At 34.1% G+C, this 18,194-nt stretch overlaps 1 protein-coding gene across 1 annotated transcript in view; it reads right to left on the bottom strand.

The window, feature by feature from the left end:
• Positions 1-17,579: 17,579 nt before the first annotated feature.
• LOC106685064 (large ribosomal subunit protein uL24) overlaps positions 17,580-18,194 on the bottom strand; it is a 16,663-nt gene continuing 16,048 nt past the window's right edge. The window contains exon 4 of the mRNA XM_014427547.2: positions 17,580-17,746. Within this exon, the coding sequence (XP_014283033.1) occupies positions 17,612-17,746 (135 nt within the window). The 3' untranslated portion in view covers positions 17,580-17,611. The remainder of the gene's footprint in view (positions 17,747-18,194) is intronic.

Here is an 18,194-nt window from a genome sequence, read left to right as displayed (position 1 = left end):
ACTAGGAGTACTGAAACAAATTGCTGCTTAGCTTGAATAGTGGAACATCAGACAATATTTTTTTTTTAATTTTGTGTTTGATGTCTTTCATTTATTGCGCCGTAGATTTGAATTCATTTGTAACAACTAATAGCTCTAGGAAAGTCTGTAAGACGACCTCAGTAAACAAAGTAACTGCAGTCAACGGTACAATATTTAGAATACGTGCAATATTAAATAAATTCAAAACTTTTTTTTGTGTGTCAGATGTATCACTATTCAATAAAATCAGGGATATTACTTAATTTCAAATTCGAGCCATAAAGCGGTTGACTATGAATTTATATCTTATCTTCCCATTTCTTCGGATTCCATAAACAAATAGATCTTCGTGTGGTTGCTGAATGGTAATGATCTGATTCTTTACTAGTTCATATTACTATTTTGCTTAAACTGTGACATCTAACAAAAGAAAAAATTTTGATTTACTTTTGAAGAGGACCTATTCAATAGATTGTTCTGTAAACTAGGGTTACGTTGTCTACTGGGGTCCTCCAACTTCCCACAGTCTATGGAGTATGATGAATACAAAATAAAAAAAACTTTTGTCACTATTTAAGTAAAGAAGCGTTAAGGATTGTGAACTGCATAATACATTGCGTAACCTAATTTATTGTAAATAACCTTGTTATGGTAACACTGTAACCTCCCTGCTTTGTCTGTCTATTGTTAATGTTCCATTTGTTTTCCTCTCATATGTGTTCAAATGTTTATGTCTACATTTGAATGAATAAAAACCTTCTAAAGGTTCTACTCTGTGATTTGATTTATACCTACTCAATTCAAAACAATTTTATTCATTTAAATGTATAGTCTTTAGTAAAGTTCAAATGGATAAGTATCTCAGACCAACTAGATTCGAGATTGAGCCCAGTTCTCCTTCAGCAGGTAGATTGGCTAAAGGCATTTAATAACTTCTTGGATTTGGCAACAAAAAATCTTACAAACTACTTGTCTCATAATGTTTATGATTTAGTGAGTCATTTAGGGACATTCCGAGAAGCCGTAGATGCATTATGTACTATTTATATAAAAAGGGAAAACGAAATCTTTGCTAGACACTTGCTTGCAACAAAAAGACAACAAGCAGGAGAAAGTATAGATCAGTTTGTACAAAATTTAAATCTCCTTGCCAAGGGATGTGAATTCAAACCAGCTACTGCTTCTCAACATAAGATGAGTATATTCGTGATGCTTTTATTAATAAACAACTCTTAGAGAATAAAACTTTAAGTTAGAAGGAGGCTGTAAATCAAGCTCAGACCCTGGAAATGGCACACCAACAATCCGAACAATACCAGGAAAAGTACTCTATCAGCTGCATGCCGTCCAATGTTGTCTCACCAGAAGATAATTTAGAAATAACATCTTCTGTTCTTTTTGCTATCCCGAGGAAGGGGGGTAATTACTTTTTTTGTGGTTACAACCCTCACCCTCGCTCAGTGTGTAGACCTAAAGACGCTGAATGTAGGAACTGCAAAATAAAGGGGCATTACTCTTCGGTATGTAGGAAGAAGAATTCAGTGAGTAGTACAAGAGGACCAGTAGCAGCTGGCATAGTCTTAGCAACCATCAATGATGACTCCTTGAAAAATCTTGCAAAAGCTGTCATAATATCTAAAACAGATCGTTAACCCGTGCAGTGTTTAATAGATACTGGAAGCTCGAACAGCTTTATTAATTTGGATATTGTTAAGCATTACGATTTGCGAGTCTATAATGAAAGTAGAAGCGTATTAATGGCAACTACATCCCTTTCTTTACAAGTAAGTGGATATGTGCTTGTTACCCTTATGATTTTAGGTCATAGTTATCCTGAATTTAAACTGTCTGTACTAAAGGATCTCTGTTGTGATACACTACTTAGTCATGATTTTTTAAAAAACATTCTGGCGTACACCTAAAATTTGGTGGAAATAGAAAACCACTTACAATTTGTTCGGCCTCAGCAGCTATAGTAGAGACTCCACGATTATTCTCCAATCTCACTCCTAATTGCAAACCTATAGCTACAAAGTCAAGATTTTCTTCTGAGTCTGATCAAAGATTCATCAAACAGGAAATAGAACAACTACTTTCTGACGACATTATTGAGGAAAGCAACTCTCCTTGGCGAGCCCAGGTTTTGGTTGTTCAAAATGAAAATCATAAGAAGATTCTTGTTATAGATTATTCCCAAACCATCAACAAGTTCACATTATTAGACGCCTACCCTCTACCCAACATGGATGAGTTAGTAAGAAACGTAGCAATGTACAGCCTTTTTAGTACAATAGATCTGAAAAGTGCCTACCACCAAGTTCCCATTGCAGATGATTAGAAAGTCTACACTGCATTTGAAGCTCAAGGAAGATTGTATCCGTTCAAAAGGATCCCATAAGGTGTTACCAATGGTGTAGCATGTTTTCAACGCGTGATTGACAAAATTATTTCTGATGAAGGTCTAACAGGAGATTTTTCCTATTTGGATGACATCACTTTGTGGTAATGATAAAGCTGAACACGACAATAATCTTCAATGTTTCATGTTAGCAGTCAGAAAATATGGTCTAGATTTAAATCTTGAGAAAAGTAAATTTTCAATGCCCTGTATAAATCGTCTTGGTTATGTCATATCAAAAAACTCAATACGTCCTGATCCTGATAGATTGAAACCCTTACCTGAGTTGCCTCTGCCTAACGATGCTTCTTCCTTGAAACGTGCCCTCGTACTTTTCGCTCATTACTCAAAATGGGTTCCCTGTTTTTCTGAGAAAATTAGTCGCATGACGGGATCTGTAACTTTTCCTTTGGGTCCTCAAGCCGCTCAAGATTTTGCCAGGTTAAAAAAAGAAATTGCCAATTCACTGGTTACTACTATATCTGGTCTCAATCTGCCGTAGAGAAAGAGGCTGGAGCCATAGTGGAATCACTAAAGAAGTGGAAAGAATACCTTATCGGAAAACATTTTCAGCTCGTTACAGATCAAATGGCTCTTTCTTTTATTTTTAATAAGAAGCATAACAGTAAAATAAAAAATGATAACACTTTGAGATCGCGTTTAGAATTATTCTCGTTCCAGTTCGATAATTTTTATCGCCCAGGGAAAGAAAACCATAAGGTTGACACTCTCAATAATTTGCTGTGCAACATCACCAAACAAACTATTTGAGCTTCTGAAGTCATTATGTCACCCTAGTATATCCAGAATGTACCACTGGATTAAAATAAAAAACTTACCATACTCATTAGAGGATGTCAAGTATGTTACATCAGCCTGTTCTACATGTGCTGAAGTCAAGCCGAGGTTCCTGAAAAATCAAGTGACCATTATTAAAGCAACAGCACCATTCAAACGTTTCAGTGTTGACTTTAAGGGTTCCCTACCCTCTAAAACTAGGAATCACTATATGTTGACAGTCGTGGATGAATATTCCCGTTTCCCGTTTGTTTTTCCCTGTCAAGATATTTCATCTAAAACTGTGATACAATGTCTTTGTCAACTGTTGTCCATATTCATACATTTAGATAGAGAAATGTCGTTCCTATCAGAAGAACTAGTAACCTTTTTACATTCAAACGGGGTGGCTGTTAGTCGAACCACTCCTTACTATCCTCGAGGCAACGGCCAAGTGGAACGTTATAACAATATAATTTGGAAAACCATTAAGTTGGCAATAAAATCTCTTGGTCTTAAATCAGATGATTGGGGAAAAGTGCTTTCCCAAGCACTCCATTCTTTGCGTTCATTACTATGCACTGTTACTAACTGCACACCTCATGAAAGATTCTTCAACTACCCGCGTCGGACTGCAAACGGAAATTCCATGGTTGATATCATATGCAACAGTGCTAGGTAAAAGAAATGTACGAAATAGCAAAAATGAGGATATGGTTGAAGAGGCGAAACTCTTGGAAGTAATCCCCCAATATGCTTTCATTAGACGGAAGGATGGCTCTGAGTCAACTGTTTCATTGCGGTTATTGACACTACGAGGTGATATTCATCTGATCCAGAAGCCCACTACCAATTTATCTTCAATTGATGAGCGACCACAATTTGTGCAGCTGTCTGATGGCAACGAGAACTGTAATCAGGAGGTGCTTAGTGATGAAAGTTCTGGTGCTGTATCTGAAGAAAGACAAACTACTCTGCCTAGTGTGGAAACTCTGGATGGGCCCTTGATTCAGGACAGTCAGAGGCCTCACAGTACTGGAATACCTTCACCTGATGAACCCTTGCCTCAACACAAGCAAAGGCCTCAGAGGACCGTAAGAGTTCCTTCCTACTTAAAATACTATGTTACTTATTAATTAAAGAGGGAGAAAATGTTATGATAACACTGGCTACACTGTAACTTCCCAGCTTTGTCTGTCTATTGTTAATGTTTCTTTTGTGTTCAAATGTTTATTTCTACATTTAAATGAATAAAAACCTTTCTAAAGGTTCTTCTCTGTGATTTAATTTATACCTACTCAATTCAAAACAAACCTGATGATAAAAATTTTAAAGACTTTTTGAAGTTGTAAGTGGCCATTTTCTTGAACCCAAAAAACGGATCACTTGCTCCGTCCACCTGTTGGGATGTGTAGGGTAAACGTCATAGGCGTAAACACTATTTCTTTCATAATCCTATATGCTGAAAATGTCATCAGCGTAGTTTTGTACTAAACATTGCTACTATATCCCGCAGCATTAATATATTCACGGAATATTATTGACCCATCACTTTGCGAGACTATCATTAACCCGTTGTTACTCGTGCATAATTAATTCATTATGCATTTCAAGAAGCTTATAGTGACGAAATCAACAAAACAATGAAGCTGGTTACTTCCAAAAGTTTAAACTTCTCAATGGGCCTCACCTAGCCATAAAGTAATGAAAGGCAGCAGAACGAGAATAAAATATGATTGCAAAACTACACTTCAACAACAGTATATCAGTAACAGTGTTGTCAGTTTCTATTTTCTATTATGATAAAAATCAATAAAGGGTTGACCTCTACATGTTGGCCAAGTCGTGGCAAACTCAGACATGCGCGATCATGTGGACGGCTGGCTTGGCTTAGCTGGTACGAGTTGGCCAAAGCTTGTTGTCCATCCGCCGAGAGTAGGTTTTTTGGACACAAATCAAAGTGGGTACGTCAGAGCACTCGTGTAGCATCTCCACCATTGTTCTTGAGAGCTGTTAGGAGGTTAAAGGTGTTTGTTGTTACTTTTTATAATAATTTTTATATTTAATCTTATTTATTTATATTTAATTTCATGTAATCTCCTTTCATTTTCTTTTTTTTTTGTAATAAAAATAATATAATCCCAGTGCAATGGCTGAAACCACTTGCACGTTCACCATGCTTGCCTCTCTGAAAAACAATGACATTTGGATGGTCCGCTGTTTATTTACCGAGTATTTGTACAAGCCTCCGATTCGTGGCGAGCGGCCAACATGTGGGCCCACCTTAAAATTTTAGGTAGCCTGGATTACATCGAGGAATTTTTATGATATATTATGATGATATCTTTGTCGACTCAACATCTGTTGATACGCTAGAATCAACATTTACGCCTCTTAAACATCTGGTTAAAGCTTCGTAGAGCTTCTTCCTTATCGTGCAGACGTTATTAAATATTAGATCTGCCGAAATACATATCTGTTGTTGCGAGTTAGAACCTGACACCAAATAGTGAGTTGTATTTATACGAATTTAGGCCAAACATCTTTATCTCTTTTGCAAATTTCTCTGCCCAACTGAAAAGCTTTACCTATTAGTGAACCGAAAAGCTCCTAAATTTACAAACTACACAGATGATGAACCAGTTTCTCACATTTTTGTTCCTAACGCACGTTTTATCGAAGAATGGTAGTTTATAATCTTCGAAAAATGGCCAGAATGAACGTGGTGTTCAAACTTGTACGAAGAGAATCGTAAACAATTTCAGATCAGCGGATAGCAATATCCAGCACCATATCGGAAATCGAGTAATGTTTCGTTCTTAATGCGATAAAACCGACAAATGAATACCAGAAATGATTATTACCAAACTTAATGACCTTCATTCTGAGATTGAATTAAATGGAAACTTTTCGAAGAGGCGCATTGCCCAAATCCTATCAAGAGGAGTTATAAATACCTCCAACGAACCCAAAAGCTAGCCATGCCAGTCAAACTCGGAGAAAGAAAGATCGTTCATACATTCGAAAAATTTATATATAACCTACCCCCACCATTACACGTTCTCTATGTTACTCCCCTAGTGAATGGGGCCAACAAACTTAAGAGAAACCCCACCCAAGTAGACCGGAAATAGGCAATTGGAAACGGTGAAATCCGAGGAACTTCTCTATCAGCATCAGGTACATCAGTCTCAGACCCAAGAAAATTCGCTACCCAAGGAGTCCAGACGCTATCTAGGGAGTACCAGGAGACAAACAAAATTTTTTTCACCTTAAAGTGTGAAAATTTTATATGTGTTTCATTTCATTTGATAATTTCAAATATGAGCAGATGTTTGTGATATGTCAAGTTAAGATTTTCTGATAGAAAATATAGGATTGTAACCAACCCTTATTACTATTAATATGAGTTAGTAGTTGACTAACCTCTACCCTCATGATTTAACTTTCAATAGCTCTTGTCATAAACTAAAACATTCGGAATGCCCTCCCCAATCCCTGACACGTCTTTTTGATCTTTGGCCAGGTCGGTACATCACATCTCTGATACGACTATGTTTACGTTTATGTTTGGCCCAACAGAGGCCAACTGCTAAAAACTCTCTTCTGCCCTCAAATCCTGAACCAATGATTATGTGACTGGTTCAAAGTCCTGTAAAATTATTCAAAACTATGCTTTCCGGTCATATTTCCTATTTTATTGCATATTCTCACAGCCCATTTCTCCAAAATTCAATTTTTTCAAACATAAAAAATGTCATAGTTCGTCTAACTAAACTAACCAAGACCTCCAATCTTCCCTAGATAAACAGGAACTTACTATCGTTGTTTTCTATTTCGCCATCGTCATTAGTTTTCATCACCCTTTTTATCTTTTGATCTACGCCAATTACCGACTTATCCAGTTCCACATCTCAGTTAAAAACATTGGATTAGTTTTTGATAAGCATCTATCACGAAATAACCATATATCCCAAAATTCATAGCTATTCTCTAAAAAGTTCGTGAGATTACACCATAAAATCTGTTCGGTTCTATTCTCCTTCTTCATCTTTCCACATTTTTTTTTTTTTACGGTTGCCATGTATATGGGGAATTTCCTCGTAGTTAGGGAATGATAATAATGAATTGTTTCATTAAGTTGATTTTCGGGATAACAAGACGCTCTAATATCTCCAACCGGTATTCCGTGTAAAAGTGGCTTTACTCTGTTTTCTGACGTCCATACTTCCTACCTCTTCCGATTAGCTTTCTACCCAAAAAGCCGTTCTACATTATTAATTTAATCATTGCGTTTTATTCTATCCACTCGCGATATCGAAGCCCAGAAACATTTGTATTCTATTGAAATACACACCTTTAATATTTCAAAGAACAACTTCCATCAAAATATCCTGTTTCATTTACTGTTTAAAATATATACATATATGATTCCTAGAAGTATTTATAATAATAATTATAAGATATTAAGACTGATTATAAAACTTATAATTCTGAAATATCTGTATCATTTTTTCCAAGGTCGCTAAGGTTTGTTCTATTAATTATTTGATGTTAAAAACATTACATGGTAAGATGGATATAACTTTGTGATAAGTAAAAAAGTTTTAATAAATTTTAGATTTGTGCGAACAGACTAAAACAACTATTTTATTAGATCTCACTCTCCGGCCTCTGAGATTGAACAGGAGCCCGCTTCTCTCAACCCAGAAGTAGTGGCTGCTCTATCAGCTCAGCGTAAAAGTTTGGACGTTGTAGTAGTGCCAGTTGGTGACTGGATGAGACCCTGCTGCACGTATCTGCGACCACACCAACTCCAATCTAGCCTTCCAAATTTCATTGTTGTGCAGCAACAATGTCAAATAAAGGCTGGCTCGAGCAGCATGATGCCTAGAGGGGAAGGTGAGATATCAATGGCTACCACGACTAATAGAGTCAAGCTGAAGAAAAAGCTAGAGAGAAAGAAGAAAAAGAGGGAGGAGGCCTTACTTAGGTAAGCCGAAAGGGAGATCATTAGAATGAGGTTCCAAGCTCCTACTTTTGAACCCTGTAGGCAGCCTAAAATTATTGGGCGCCCGATGGATCGCTCTCAATGATTAAAGGGAAAGTGGTACTTGCTTATTTAATGATAAGCAGTGGAAAGAGATGAGAGGACCAATTGGCTATTTGACAATAGCCAAAGTGGTGAAAAGTGAGTTACCAATAATACAGCAATACTATAATACCGCTCACCACCGCTGGACAGAACATGCGTTCTGGACACCAAAATTAGCTACCTATACCCTAAGACAGACCATTCACAGACAGGGTATAAGGTTCAGCAGAGACTCCAAGAGATTACTACCCTGTTCCACTGATGGATCAAGGTAAGATTCGACGAGTCTAACTGGTGCAGGAGTCTATAAAGAAGATTGAGGCATAGAACTAAGCTTCCCATTAGGCAAGTACTCAAATGTTTTACAAGCAGAAGGATTTGCCACTTTGTCGGCAGCTACATATCCTGAAGTCATTATCTGTGAAAGGGCAAACATCACTATCTTTTCACATAGTGTCTGCCCTTCAAGCCCTTGAGTCACCTAAAGTCACCTCTGCGTTAGTGAAAGAGTGCAAGCAGGCATTAGAGTCATTGGCGGGCTTTAATAAGCTTAAGTTGCCATGGCTCCTTGGACATAAGGGAATCGCTGGCAATGAGAAAGTTCACTAGCTCGCTAGAGGCGGAGCCGAGCACTATTCAATGGGGCCAGAATCATCTCTAGGCATCTCTAAAAGAAGATATCAGGCGAGGAGTGGGGGGAATGTACTGCAGGGTTGAGACAGACCAAGATACTAATGACTAAACCCTCAACTTCTAGAATTAAGTGGCTGCTTGGTCTAAATAAAAATTAACTCGGATTACTAACAGTTCTAACAAGTCATTGTAGACTTTAGAGACATCTTAAGATTTGTGGAGTAGTTTTTGATGAAACTTGTCAGTTATGTGGATAGGCCCTTGAAACTGCTCTTCATTATATAGCAGATTGTGACGGTACGCGTCACTAAGGTATGGGTCCTAGGCTCTGATAGAATCCTAGAATGAGGTTTCTTCTATAGATTGGTTGTCCCTTTTAAATATCATTAGAAAATCAAAAAGGTTTGACATAGAGGAATAATAGTCACTAAATGAATTATTCCATTAGTCTATCTTGGGCTTGGCAAAAAGGACCACTTGCCGGATACGTTTCCCCCAATATTATCAGTATTACAAATCTAATTGACCCAGTTCACTAGTAGAAGACTTCTGATTCAGCTTTCTCCGTCCGTTCTAGAACTGTTCTAAGATGGGTGAAATTTGAAATCTGACTACTTCTGTTTCTTCTCCCTCGTTACAGTACGACTGAAAGTCTTTTTATAGACTTCCTACATGTAGAATCTTACTAGGTCCTCTGCAACTTTTCTATGGAGTTATCTGTACATACAAAAAAACTAGATCACCAAAACAAGTAAATCTCTAATAGCCTCGAATTTGGACGGATTGTAAGAAAATTGCTCGGCAAGGAAAAGGACATTCGAATGAGAACTTAGAATATAATATTACTTACGGGTAATGAAGCAAAATTCAGATAAGAAATGTAGAAAAAATGACTAGATATTCTGAGAATCAGCGATGTGAGAAAGATAGAGGATGGACTCATAAATAGAAACTGAGTACATACACTACTATGTCTACTCAGGATCCCCTCTAGAAATTAAGGCTACGGAAGAATTGGGCATTATAATGAAGGGAAAGCTTCTTAGAAAGGCAAGTGTAGGGAAGCAAGGGAATGGATTTAAGCAGTTAATTTAAATTTACGCATTGGAAACTGGGTCTTAATACAAGTTTATGCTCTTACAGACCAAATAAAAACTCATTGTACATAATTAATCAAACTAAACACTTCAACAGTTTCAAGTTCTGTAAGCTTAAACCTTACAGGTTATCAAAGAAGGCTTTATTAGTGTTAGGGACCCTCTGGTCGATTTCGTTAAAGTGATCGTTAGTGAATGTTAAATGCTTCCCAGATATTTGAAGCAATTAACTTTTAGGAAGGTTTGATTGCTTATAATTATCTTATATATATAAGTAGTTGACCGTATAATTTAAAATATGAAGAATATGGTAAGGGTTGTGGTCAAAAAGAACAAAAGTTTTCAACTATTTATTATCCGACGTTGATATGTTTTCACCCAACATGTTTGTTTATCTATCATCTTTGACAGCCCTGATGAAGCCCTACAGTGTGGGGCGAAACGTCGAATAAAAAATAGTTGAAAACTTTGTTGTTTATGACCGCAACCCTGACCATCTTCTTCATATTATAATTATATTTTCTTCGCGGTGGATATTTCCGCTTACAATTATATACTTTGATTTACTTGCAAGGTGATATCTTCCGCCACTGGAATCAGTGAAAACGCCAGCACCTTGATATCTTCTACATCACCACCCAGGAATATTATGTCGTCCATATATGCGAGGTATTTATGCATCAGTCCCACTTGCACTCCACCGGACATTTTGCAGCATTTCTTTTCCAATACTATGATGAATAACCTCGGGAAAAGGCAGTCTCCTTAGTGAAGTCCTGACTTTTTTTCAAAAGCTTTGGTCATCTTTCCTTGAACAAATAATCTACACTGAGAGCAATTTATGCAAGCTTTTGTAAATCGCACCAATTTTGTGGTTTATATTCCTTTTTTGTGATTACTGTTATTTCTCAGTCACTTATTAGTTATAAACGTTATTATTGTTACTGTTTTAGGAAGCGATAAGGACAGTCGTGTGAGTGGACAGATGAAACATTAATTATTTTTATTAACAGACGTAATGAATAATTAATTTATATAATAAACATTTGTGTAATTTATATTTTCATCGTATTTTTTTATTGATGAATTATAAAAATTTAACTATCTCAATACTTCCCCTTACAGTATATTTCATATACATATAGGTAAGTGAACGTAAAAATATATTTGGTAAGTAATAACAAATAGGTATATAAAAATCAAGCAGAGGAAAGAGCAGTAGGGCTTTATCATCAAGATTGTTTTTCCAACAAATTTTAAATTGGAAAACAAATGTAATGTGATTTAAATATTACATTAATACTAGAAAACAAAGAAAAAATAAGTGAAGGAGGAGGTTAAGGTTTTATGTTTTGTTTTTATTACACAACTTTCATTATTGAAGCAGAAATAATTGTTTATTTTTTGTATCAAACTTCATATTTTAACGTTTCCCTTTAAAGAAATTCATTTCTCATTAACTGTTCCAAGATGGCATTAAATGAAAAATTGACAAAGTTAATAAAAATTTAGTTCGTTAAATTTTAAGTTTGATCTCTACTTTTTATTATAGAAAATAAATTTTGGGGATCTTACTATTCACTTTGAAATGTATATTTGAATAAAAGATAGACATAAGCACGAATTTCTCGAGAACAGCATGATCAATTAATGAACCAAATGATTGGAAATAGAATTTCAACTTATATTCGGTTCACATTTGCGATTTAACGGACATCCCTATTTATGTCAACGTTAAGTGAGACAACTCGCCACATTTTGACTTTACTTATGGTTTGGAGAGTAGAAAATGCTTGGTGTTAACCTCAAAATCAATCAATTAAATCAGCTTTTCTAAAGATTTAAAAACTCACATTCCCTAAAAACAGCCATAATTTTAAGAAACCATATTAAAAATAAATGCACCTACACTATCTCTAACCATACATTAAATGATTAAAAATCATTTTCTTAAAAATTTAGAAATAACCAACTTAGCAGATGTAATAAAAACCAACTACATAATCTATAAATGTATATATAGTTGACCGTAAAAATTGATATATAGGGAGATGATCAGCTTTGCGGTCAATAGTGAAACAAAAATAGTTTACAACTATTTATTTTCCAACGTTTCGCCCCACTTTTCAGGGCTTCATCAGGGCTAAAAAGATACAATGAAAAGAATAAAAAACAAGTAACAAAGGCAAGAGTAATAGTTTCATATAAAAGTACGTAAAATATAAAGCTAAGAAAGTACAGGAGATGAACAGAGCAGAAATGACCAGCTCATTGTTACTAGAGCTGACAAAGGAAACCTGACTGTCATCTTAGATAAGACTGAGTACATTGAAAAAATTACAAAACTCCTCTCTGACCAATACACCTATCTACCTTCAACCCGTGATCCCACCCGTTCACTTATGAATAAGTTCAATCAGCATATTAAAACCCTTCTTCAAAATAAATTCATTAACCGTCCCACTTTCTACAAGCTTATTTCTTATAATTCTTTACCTTCTCGACTGTACGGACTTCCTAAAATCCACAAACCTGGAAACCCCCTTCGTCCCATCATATCCAATATTAATGCTCCATCTTCTAAACTTAGCCAATTCCTCCTTCCGTCTCTTCAGTTCCTTAGCCATGACAACCCTTACGATATCCACAACTCATTCCAACTACGAGAACAATTAATATCTCTTAGAATTCCCGCTAATTTCATTCTTATTTCATTTGATGCTGAAAGCCTCTTCACCAACATACCCATCGACAAAGCACTCCAAATTGTTGAAAAGAACTGGTCTACAATAGAGCCTCATACCACTCTTAACTTAACCTCATATCTTGAATCACTTGAACTATGTTGCAAATCCGGATACCTAACTTTTCAAGGTAAGTTCTTTCACCAAACATCAGGTCTCGCCATGGGAAACTCTCTCGCCCCCGATCTCTCTAATATTGTACTCAATGACCTCCTTGATTCCGTCATCCATTTATTCCATAACGACATTTTATTTATCAAAAAATATGTAGATGACCTTTTTCTCATTGTAAACCCTGATAAAATCCCTCATATTCTTTCTTCTTTTAACTCTTACCACCCTCGCCTTCATTTCACTGTTGAAACCGAAACTAACTCTTCCCTCCCCTTTCTTGACCTGCTTATTATAAAGAATAATGACGGCTCCCTGTCCACTGACTGGTATAACAAACCTACTTATTCCGGTAGGCTACTTAACTATTTTTCTCAGCACCCCCACCATCAAAAAATTAATATTGCCAAAAACCTCATACACCGTTGCTTTTCCTTATCTGATCCCCAATACCATAACTCTAACATTCACCGCATTAAGACTATCTTGCTTTCTAATGATTTTCCACTTCACATCATAAACAAACTTTTAAACTCTTACATCAACCGTTCTACGCCTACTTCTCCTTCCCCAAACTCTCCTCATCCACCATCCGCTCTCTCGATTTATAGATCCCTTCCATATGTCCCCTCTCTCACTGACAACATACAAAAATTCTTAAAATCAATAATCCCTTCACTTCGTCTTGGACTCAAATCTCATAATAAACTATCTTACTTTTTTTACTAATACCAAGGATCCTATCCCACTCCAATACCGCTCTAACGTTGTATACCGGATTCCTTGCTCCTCCCCGAACTGTAATTCTTCATATATAGGCGAAACTAAAAACCACCTCAGATCACGTATCTCTCAACATAAATTATCTATAACTTCCCACAACTCATCCGCTTCCAAACTTTCAGAACATGCCCTTACACTTAATCATACTTTTGATTTTGACCATACCACTATTTTAGCCACTGTTCCTAATTACCAAAAGAGACTCATCTCAGAATCCATTTATATCCATCTTGAACCCCTTCCAGTTAACCACAAAATCGATAAAAACTGTATCTCGCATACATACAGCCATATATTAAACTTAATTAAGACTCATTAATTTTACACTCTTTTTATTATCATCACCAAACATTTTCTCTTTATCACTTATATTACCTATCATTGCATTTACCTATATTATTCATCTATGTTTTATTAACTTCACATTTACTTTGTTTTGTTTTTTGTATACTCTTATTTCACATGTTTCTATTAACTTCTTTCACTTATCATTATCATCACTATTCATTACCATCACATTCTTTCACTTATTTTCTATACTTTATTACTTATTTTTAATTTTTTATGTACTTTTTTTCTATATCACACCTTGTACTTTTATATATATTTTCATTTTATTTTGTAAACTTTCACTTCTGATTGTTAAATTACCTTATTTCACTTTATGTTATTCATGTTACTCCTGTTATCTATACTATTACTACTATTAGTGTAGAACTACCATTATTTTTTCACGATATATAAATACTCAGTTGTTATCATTTTTTATTTATTATTCTTACTTTTCTTTGAATTTTTTTTTTTTTTATATATAATCTCCTATTATTTGTAACGATATTTGTCATTCTAATTTTACTTAGTTATTATTATTATCATGTAATTACTCATGTACCGTATCATTCTTTATTTTCTCTTATCATTTTTTACTTTTCGTCAAATCTTTATCACTACTTCCTGTATACGCGACGTATTTGAAATCTTTTTAAAACCGTTACTTGATCCGCGCAAGAGTGGGGAGGAGGTGGTCCCCACTCTTATGCGTTTCCGTTTGAATGTTTCTGTCTGTTCAACTTATTCATTTGGACAGGTATGTTGTCCTATATGGCTCTCTACTCATTTATTGTCATTTTTTTTCATTATTATTATTTTTTTTTTTTTATTATTCTTTCATGACGTTTATTTTATCTCTGTTCATCTCCTGTACTTTCTTAGCTTTATATTTTACGTATTTTTATATGAAACTATTACTCTTGCCTTTGTTACTTGTTTTTTATTCTTTTCATTGTATCTTTTTATTTTTATTTCTATCATTTTATCTTAACATAGTTTCATTTTGTATCTTTTTAGCCCTGATGAAGCCCTGCAAAGTGGGGCGAAATGTTGGAAAATAAATAGTTGTAAACTATTTTTGTTTCACTATTGACCGCAACCCTGACCATCTCCCTATATATCAACTACATAATCAGTGACTAAGATGTACTGCATAGTGCAAAGAGTGGCAAGGAAGCAATCTATTTACTAACCATAGTCTGCATGATCCCTGTAACAACTAAACTTATTAACTTCTGTGCATTACAGAACCTTATAGTTATTATATAACTTGATCACTATTGAGCAAGAAGACCGAGGTACTACAAATATGGCTATAGAAAATGTAACACAAAGAAATTGTCTTAATCAAACCCCTAAAGATGAACTTGAGCTCCCAGATGAAGATGAACTGTGCAAAGCCATTGACAAGTTAAAAAACAAAGCACTTTTTGGCTATTTCAAGAGCTAGGAATATGGTTTTCTGTCTTACACAAAAGAAAGAAAACCTTTTTAATTCCAATAATAATCAGTGCCTCTTTCTTCCACCATTTAAATATAAAATAATATGCGGATTATCAATTGTTATACCACCCCTTTCTTTGTTTATAGATAGTAGTAAATAGATCCATTTTGTACCCAAAAACCCCAATCCCCCTCCCCCCGTAATATATCACACGCATTGCACTCTTTTAAAAAACAGTAAAATATAATGTTAGGTGTATATTCAGGCCCACTCCTGACTGTAACTAACATAACAAATGGTCCTCCAGGCCAGATATATACTAAATGGTACAATAGGTCCAGATATTTTAATTTATCTAAATACATTAATTTATCTAAATTAATCAATTTTCAAAATTGTAGCATTCATTATCCAAGTTTATCTGTATAATTCATTTTAATTAACCTAATTGTATTAGTTTCATGATTTATTATTATTAAAAAGGATATATTTAGACAACAGAGTATATTATATGAAACTCTATACTGGTACAACCAGAGTTAAGCAAGAATCAAACCTTAATATTTTTATTAATGTCTACATGCCAGCGCACTATCTTCAACTGGATTTCATTTTCATATTTTGGAGCCATTGTAAAGAGATTTTTTCCATTTTGAAGTTAAGTATTTATAATCACAATCACCTGGGACAGTATGAAAAAAATAACAATTACACGAGAATGTAATTGGTAATTGCAATTACTTTGGCTCATCTTTTAATTGTGGTCCCACAATTACAATAGTTCACCAAGCAATTGTAATCCAGTTCCTGGAAAGTAATAGTAATTACTTTTTCTCGATTCTGGCTACAACCCATAAGGGTCAGTATATTGTAAGGAAGTACTGTTTCTCGAACAACAGTTGTGCTGAGTTGATTTATTCGTGATAATGCTCAACCGCTACATTTTTCCCCAATTAAGGGTACCTACTTTATGAGCCAGGATGGACCCCTGGGGGCTTTCAAACCCACAGGGTTGATTCACGACTACAGCAACAGAATAAATAATTATCTGCCTCAGCCAGATTCAAATCAGGGTAACAGAAGTTTGTAGCACAGTGCCTTACCCACACATCCAGAATATATTATATAACATAGATTAATGCTTAATTGGAAGTGCAATACACAGCTTACCTTAATGACATTATCAAACAGTACCTTTTAGTTAAACATTGATTATTAACAAAAAGAAATTCATAAAAAACATATTTTGAGAAATTTGATTTTTTTAATAAGTTTCCTTTTGTTTATCTTATCACTGACTTTCTACTTGGTATTGCTAATTATATACTTCAAACATATGAACAATAGAATAAATATTTAGAGTATTATATTAGTTACCTATATGATGTATTATCTAATATAAGCATTAATTTTGTGTTCATTAATAAACAGGGATTTTTAATGTTTTTCAATCCATAAACAAACATAATTTAATTTCTTACCCTTTGCCTTTTGTGTAAATAAGAAAAATCTTGATGGCCTAGATAAACCTTTCAAATAGTTTTCTAAGACAAAATGTTATGGTTTTATAATTGATTGGTTCAGCATTAACATTATTTACAATAGCTAATAATTTCATTTCAAAAACCTTGTATGATATACCTAATAAGTGATAGAAAAATGGATAAATATAAAGCGTGAAAGAATTTTATAATTAACTAGAAGAGAAAAAATGTGAAATACTTCAAAATGCATTGAAAATATATTTCCGGAAATAAGAGTAGTAATATTGACATATAATATATTATTGAAAAGCCAAATATTTTATAAAACATCAGAGGTGATAGAAGGTAATAGAGAGTGTAAAAGAAACACACTAAATAAACTTAATTTTATCATAAGTGTTTTTTGATTTGATGATTATGGAATTTTTATATACAACTTTTCCTATACTTAACATATTTTTTAAGAAGATTACTTGGTATCAACTGGTCTGAAACCATTTCAAATACCAGATATTATTTTTAAAAAGTGTATTTCTATTTATATTAATTATTGTACTTACTAGAAAAAAGTACTCCATTAATTAAAATAATTCCTAAAAAAGATTTAGATTCCTTATAAATTAAAATAAAAAAAAGGAAAGGATAGATTTAATTTGGACTCATTAAAAAATATCTATTTATTTGAAAACAAATACTATGAAGTATCCATAGCTGTGTTATCATCAGTATATTTCCCTTTATCTTTTCCAAGTGCTAGAGCTCTGCCACGGGATCTCCGGTCTAATATTTCCTTCCTATCTTTGTCAATTTTAAGTTTAACAATGACAGCCTGGAAACAAATAAAAGAAATTTTTACTACAAAATATGTCATTTATTTATTTATACACATTTATATCTAATAAATTAACTTATTCATTAATTGAAATTAAGGGTTTGTAAAGTAGACATGTGCATCTGCTAAATAAATTTAGTTGAAAATAAATATGTCATAAGAATCCAAAGAAAAACATGAAATACATAATGTTAAACTGCAAAAGGTAACTTACTTGGTATTTTCTTTTGATACTGTTTTTAATTTGTTACCTAATTTATAACAGACAAATCAAATGAACATAAAATATTTATTGGCAAATAATTAGATTATGTCATTTTGGATTAGTTGAGAACACATATATACAAAATGTAAATAGAAAAACAGAAAAGAATCATCCAATTACCAATAACAACATTAAAGCTCTGGTAATCTAATTGAAGTTGGGGAAAAAAAAAAAAAAAAA

This window comes from Halyomorpha halys, unplaced genomic scaffold (genome assembly GCF_000696795.3).
Source record: "Halyomorpha halys isolate HHAL.00 unplaced genomic scaffold, Hhal_1.1 Scaffold654.1, whole genome shotgun sequence".
NCBI classification, from domain to species: domain Eukaryota; kingdom Metazoa; phylum Arthropoda; class Insecta; order Hemiptera; family Pentatomidae; genus Halyomorpha; species Halyomorpha halys.
Note: the sequence above shows the minus strand (reverse complement) of the source record. Positions and strands in the feature narration are given on the sequence as shown.